This window comes from Trichechus manatus, unplaced genomic scaffold (assembly GCF_000243295.1).
Source record: "Trichechus manatus latirostris isolate Lorelei unplaced genomic scaffold, TriManLat1.0 scaffold00066, whole genome shotgun sequence".
Lineage (NCBI taxonomy): Eukaryota > Metazoa > Chordata > Mammalia > Sirenia > Trichechidae > Trichechus > Trichechus manatus.
Genome location: NW_004444002.1, coordinates 9,121,802 through 9,128,620, shown reverse-complemented (window position 1 = coordinate 9,128,620; position 6,819 = coordinate 9,121,802). Strand labels below are relative to the sequence as shown.

Below are 6,819 nucleotides of genomic sequence, written 5' to 3'. Positions count from 1 at the left end.
TCTTCCATCTTTTAGTAAAGAAATTGAGTGGGCCCATTAACATTCTGTTTGTAGAAATTCTATTTATAAATACAATTTTGAACAGAAATTATTTATTGACAGTAGTTTGGAATGATATAAAGAGTTGTAATTTTGTTTCATTCTCTTTTGAGTATTCCTCAGTGTTTTTATTTATTTTTATTTCATGTATCAAGTACCAGGATATGAGGACTTAAGCACTTATATTAGCATTTTGTTTTAATGTATTTGTATATTAGTGTAGTAGGCATCTATAAAATATGGAATTAAAAGCTACACAGTATCTTAGAACTATAAATCAGGTTTTAGTACTTGGAGATGTATACATTCCCCTCATGATGGAAAAGCAGTTATTTCTATAATAACTCTCACTCAACTTTTGATTCCAACATGAAAAATCTGCGATTTTACAAGGAGAAACATTTTAAGTCTTTTAAACCAGAATGCTCCTTAGAAGCAAGGATGGTGAGACCATGTCTCACATACTTTGTACATTATCAGGAGGGATCAGTTCCTGGAGAAGGACATCATGCTTGGTAAAGTAGAGGCTCTGAGAAAAAGAAAAGAGGAAGACCCTCATTGAGATGGATTGACACAGTGGTGGCAACAATGGACTCAATCATAGCAACGATTGTGAGGATGGTGCAGGACCAGGCAGTGTTTCATTCTGTTGTACGTAGGGTTGCTATGAGTCAGAACTGACTTGATGGCACCTAACAACAACAGCAAACAGTTTTTAATGCATCACTGTATAGAGGTAAACAGAACAATAATTGGATTTATTAATTTACTCTCTATTGATGATGCTTAATTTTGTTCACAGGGATTCACAAACTGGACTAAGCGAGATTTTAACCAGTTTATTAAGGCTAATGAGAAGTACGGGAGAGATGACATTGATAATATAGCTCGAGAGGTGGAGGGTAAATCCCCCGAGGAGGTCATGGAGTATTCAGGTTTGTATGTATTTTGAAACAGGATGTTTTATTTTAACTTTATTCATTTCTTTAGTGCCAATTTAATTGTACCATCATTCAGAGATCTTTTAAGCTTCTCTAGGTAAAATTTAGGTGAAAATATAAAATATACTTGTATTTCTGTGAATAGATTGTAAGATTTATCATAACACACTGACTTCCATAGTTTCTAGTAGTTAGCTGATAGAGCCAAGTACAGTGGTATTACCTGATAAAACAAGGGTGACTATTGAATGAGCATTGAAAAAATTAACTTCCCACTTTCCCACCTCTGGAAATTGGCCCTCTTTTAGTCTGGTTCTCACATTACAGGTTCAGTGTATTGAATTAGTGTCTTTCTGGGTTGTCCTTGAAGTAGAGAATTCCTATCAGGTCCCTTTAGATCCCCAAACACCCTCAGGGTTCCAGTCTGTTCTAGAGAGGTCGTGTGGATTCCATTAACTTTGGACAAACTGGAATAGATCTAAAAAGTTTGCTTGAATAAATCTTTAAAGCAATGATGGTCTCAAAATCATCTCATTTTCTTATTTAGCCATGTCTTTGGCCTTGACCAGAACTAGATTAGCCGATGAAGCATGTGGAAATAATAATAATTCCAGTGTCATAGAGTAGATAACTTCAGGTTTCTGAAAATAAATCTTAATAAAAATAGTGAAAGAAGTTTAGCAAGTTTTCTATATGTAGAACATAGGAAGTTTCTTACTTCCAAAAAGGTTGAGTGTTCACATTTAGTCTGAATATCAGCTGTTTGGAATCTAGAACTTTTTTTTCCCCATAAAAACAGTCTTACAAAGTAGACTAGCCTTCCCCCCTACCATGCTTGTTTAATCTAATAACTGAAATTCTGTGTTTTTGCAATGAAAAAAGAGTAGGAGAGAAACATTACAATACCAATAAATCAAAGATTAATACTGACTAGGAACAGCTTTTAATTTATCTGGAATGCTAGTGCTTGAGGGAATCCAGGTTTAATTAGAGAATAGATGGAGACATTTTTTCTGGAAATTTGAAAGGGTCTTCTGGTGATTACCAGTGACTTTAGAAGTTGCTTGTATTGAGTGTTTTATTTTGTGACATTAAGTTTTTGAATTTCCTTTCCCTTGATCCCTACACAATGCTACTATTAAGGTTAATAACATAAGTTCAGCGTATTTGGGGACTTAGAGAGGCACAAAATAGATGGATGAGAGAAAGGTTAGAATCCAAAAGATGAGTGCAAGGAGTGTACAGGGATATGTCCGGAGAGATTTTCTGAAGTGGAATTTTCTTTAAAAGGTAGGAAGGAGGACAGGAGGAGTATGCGTGAAGTTTCCATAAAAAAGGTGATTCAGAAAGGTATCATGTCAGATGTTGTCTCAAAGTGGACCCCAGGCCAAGAATCACGACTAGCTCAGGAGAGCTTAATTGCTGTCCACCAGGTTGGAATGGGTTTATGTAATTGGTTGCAATTAGAGAAGAAACATGTACAGCTGGCTGTTCATAAGTATGCAGTACTTTATACATAGCAGGCATCTCGATATGTGTTAAATGAATCAGCGTGTGAATAAATGAACACAAGTGCTTATAAAAATCAGGAAGTGCTAATATACATTTCTTGATAGGCTCTAAAAATGCAGCATTTAAAAAGGTAGAGTATGTCGTTAAAAGGCTTTCACTGAAGTCATAAGATGCAACATTAAAACAGCCAGATTATTTGGCTCATTTATAAAATTTAGTTGGATGACTCGATAGTTTGAATATTCTTCCATATGTGTTTAATTTCAAGTCCCATTGAGTTTGTATGTGTGCGTGTTTAAGACAAAAGGCTATTTCAAGTAAGTTTAAAAACAAACTATGGGGCATTGGAAATATTGTAAGATTAGTAAGTGGTTCCAAAAGCAAAGTAATAGTTTCAGTTGAAAGTGCTGTTTCGTAGGAAAGTTTTCAACGGCCTGTTGACGGTGGTTTTATTTTTGTTTTTGCTTGGTAGGAAGGTATATTCTCTAAGTTTATATGATGCCACTCTCTTTCCTGTTTGCCTTTATGTGTTAGGTCCATTCTGTATCGTGTTTAAGTAGAATAAAAGCATAGCTTAAATCAGTGCGTGTAGCATCTTATGAAATTCTAGTCATTTGGGATGGATAATTAAGATTCTGTAGTATTTCATGAAAACTGTCTTGTTAAAGTCTTACTTTTAAATGGAAACTTAGGGATATTTAATAATTGAATATAGTATGTATACAGATGAACCGGAATCTTAATTTTAAAAAGTATAGGTTCACTATACTCTTTCCTGTTAATTCTTTATTCCAAAATTTCTTGGATTCAGAAGCCTAAGATGATAATAATTTAAAGTAATAACTGTTTTTCAGCTGTATTTTGGGAACGCTGCAATGAACTACAGGACATTGAGAAAATTATGGCTCAAATTGAACGCGGAGAAGCAAGAATTCAGCGAAGGATCAGTATCAAGAAAGCCCTGGATGCCAAAGTACTATCTTTCATAGTTGTCATATCATTATTGAACTGTTTTAATTGGTATGGTGATTAGCTTTGAGTTGCTATTATTGCACATTCAGTTAAAAGCACTATTTTGGTTTAAATACACAGATTGCAAGATACAAGGCTCCATTTCATCAGTTGCGTATTCAGTATGGAACCAGCAAAGGAAAGAACTATACCGAGGAAGAAGATAGATTCTTGATTTGTATGTTACACAAAATGGGCTTTGATAGAGAAAACGTGTATGAAGAATTAAGGCAGTGTGTACGGAATGCTCCCCAGTTTAGATTTGACTGGTTTATCAAGTCTAGAACTGCCATGGTATGTATTTGTTTCTTAAGGATTTATTTATTTCCTCCAATTTTTGTTTTGAAAAATTGTAAACCTAAAGAAAAGTTGGAAGAATGATGGAACAAACACTATATATTCTTCACCTGGATTCTCCAATTGTTAACATTTTGCCACATTTGCTTCCTCTCTCTTTCTTTCCTCCTCCCTCCTGTCCCTGTGTGTGTGTGTGTGTGTGTGTGTGTGTGTGTGTGTGTGTGTGAGTGTGAGTGAGCATGTTGTGTGTGTATATGTATGTATCTATGTATGTATGTGTGTATGTATAAATATAGAGCCCTGGAGGCACAGTAAGTACTCTGCTGCTAACTGAAAGGTCAGCGATTCAAACCTACCAGCTGCTCTGTAGGAGAAAAGACTTGGTGATCTTCTCCCGAAAAGATTACAGCCTAGGAAACCCTATGGGGCAGTTCTTGTCTGTCATATAGGGTCGCTGTGAGTCAGAATTGACTTGACGACACACAACAACACACACACGCGCACGCGCGCGCGCACACACACACACGCACGCATATAGAACCTATGGGGCCCTGGTGGTGCAGTGGTTAAGCATTTGGCTGCTAACCAAAAGGTGGGCAGTTCAAATCCACCAGCCGCTCCTTGGAAACCCTATGGGATAGTTCTGTGTCCTGTAGGGTCGCTATGAGTCGGAATTGACTTGACGGCAGTGGGTTATTTATAGTCTGTATTTAGAAATGACTGTCTCTAGTTCATGAATCTTTAAATATCTGTATTTCTGAACCAGTTGCAGACGTCATGAGAGTTTACCTCTAATACTTCAGCGTGCATCTCCTAAGAATAAAGATGCTCTCCTACATAACCATAATACCACTACCCACCTAAATATTAAAATCGATTCAGTAATGTCATCTAACATGCAGTTCATATACAAAAATTTTCAGTTGTTCCAAAATGTATGTCTTTTATAGCTGGGTTTTTTTTTTTTTTAATTGATGATCCAATCAAGGTACACACATTGCATTTGGTGGTTGTATCTCTTTAGTCTCTTTTAATCTAGAATTGTCCCTCCACTACTTTGTTTCATGACAGTGACTGTTTTGAAGTGTTCAGGCTAGTCGTCTTGTAGAGTGTCCCACATTGGGGACTTACCTCATTGTTGGCTCATTGTTAGATTCAAGTTAAACATTTGTAGCAGCACTGCTCCTTAAGTGTGGTTGTGTGCTTCTCACTGCATCACATTAGGCGCACTATGTCAGATTGTGACACTTACTAGTGATGCTAAGTTTGATCATTTGATAAATAGGGTGACCACCAGAGTTCTCCACTTTAAAGGCACATTTTCCCCTTTGTAATTAGGCAGGTAATACTTGAGACTGGGTGAATAACTTCAGTATTTATTTTTAATGAGGAGGAAATTGTTGCCTTTATAAAATCTTTATAAAAATGTTGTGAGGGAGAATAATTAAGCAGAAGAGATATTGTATTTTAGTTTCGTGCAATTTATTCCATTACTTTATGATATGAACTCTGTTACTGTTAAATTCTCGTACTACTCAGCAGTGGTTCTCATGCTGTTGAAATAAATGCAACACATTTGTAATTTGGGCATGGTCAGTCTTTTGTCAGCCAAGGTAATTAAGACAAAAATAGATTTATACAGCCTGAAAATTAAAAGTAATCAAAAACCGATGATCTAAACAATGATTTTATAGCTAGTTATAAAATAGGATACATTTTTCTTAAATAGTAGTTGCTATCTACCATAAAAAAGTGTTGTACAAAAGAATCAGAAGAATTAAGAAAAGAATAAACAGAAAAGAAAGTTAATCTGTAGCATGAGGACTGAGGTTAGGTGTAGGGAAGAGTTGTTTGACAGGGTTGTTTGTATCATTGAAATAGATGATTGAAGAAGAATATAGAATAGTTTTTCTGTTGGCATTTGAAAAGGAGATTCTGTTTTGACTGTCTGAAGGCTTTGGCAATGAGTTAGTGGGCCTTTTAAGGTGCCTTTTAGCTCAATGCCTCTATGACCATGTTTAGCAGAGAACTCTTCTCAAAAGCCGTGCATTTAAAATTTTTAGCCATTTGGGGTTTTATGCATGTAATGATATAATTTAGAGCAGCACCAACAGCTTGTAAAAGTCAAATGCCTACCTGCATTTGTCGGTGAATTGTGTTTTACATCATACATTTCTTTCTATGTGGTGCAACGTTTATTGAATTTTGAGGTTTATTGTCAGTGCTATTTTACTAATTTTTTAAAAGGTTGAGCGTTTAGTGCTGTTTTCGGTTTCTGTAATGATTATATACTAAAGCAGTAGGATGAAACCGATTCAAAACTGCAAGGAAAATCAACTAATTGTAATATGAATATGGGTGTGTATTATCAACAACCACTAGATGTCCCTGAACACCCTTGTAAAGAATCTGTTTTTCCTCCATCTTCTTTCTACAGCATACTCTTTCTGTACCAAGAGATTTAATTTAAATCTCTTAATGTATATTTTCCAATGAGCAAATATAAACTATATATGTGATTGCAAATTGAAACCTTTATTTTGTCTGTTAGAAACAAAGACACCTCTGTTTTAATTACCTTCTGTAAGGTGGAGTTTATGATTTTTAAAAGAATCTTTAAAGCCATATAATAGTTTATTTTGTATTTCAGTATTTTAATTGAAAGTATTTTTGTTAATTTTCCTATCATTTTCAGTTTTGATTTCCCTCCTAGTTAATGGATAATATTTGCTTATATTTCTGGATTTGGAGTATAGGTAATATATTGTAAAATATGAATATATTTGAACCATCTTTTTGGAATATTAGAATTTCATGATAATAATCAGTCATTAGGGAATTAAAGAAATGGATTGTTAATGTTCCTAGAGAATTGTCTAGAATGAAATGACAGAATGAAATACTTGTTCCTGTATAGTTAATCACTTCACAGTCTAAGAAGAGAAGCTATCCCCTTAAAAGAGGCAGTTATGATTTCTGAAATAAAAATAATTTGTTTCATTGAAAAATCCCATCTTAG

At 34.9% G+C, this 6,819-nt stretch overlaps 1 protein-coding gene across 3 annotated transcripts in view; it reads left to right on the top strand.

Annotated features, from left to right (window-relative positions):
* The window catches only part of SMARCA1 (SWI/SNF related, matrix associated, actin dependent regulator of chromatin, subfamily a, member 1), a 71,747-nt gene that overhangs the window by 53,122 nt on the left and 11,806 nt on the right, over positions 1-6,819 (top strand). For all 3 annotated transcript variants that reach the window (XM_004379601.2, XM_004379600.2, XM_004379602.2), the window contains 3 exons: positions 842-974; positions 3,347-3,465; positions 3,585-3,797. In XM_004379601.2, coding sequence (XP_004379658.1) covers positions 842-974; positions 3,347-3,465; positions 3,585-3,797 — 465 coding nt within the window. The remainder of the gene's footprint in view (positions 1-841; positions 975-3,346; positions 3,466-3,584; positions 3,798-6,819) is intronic.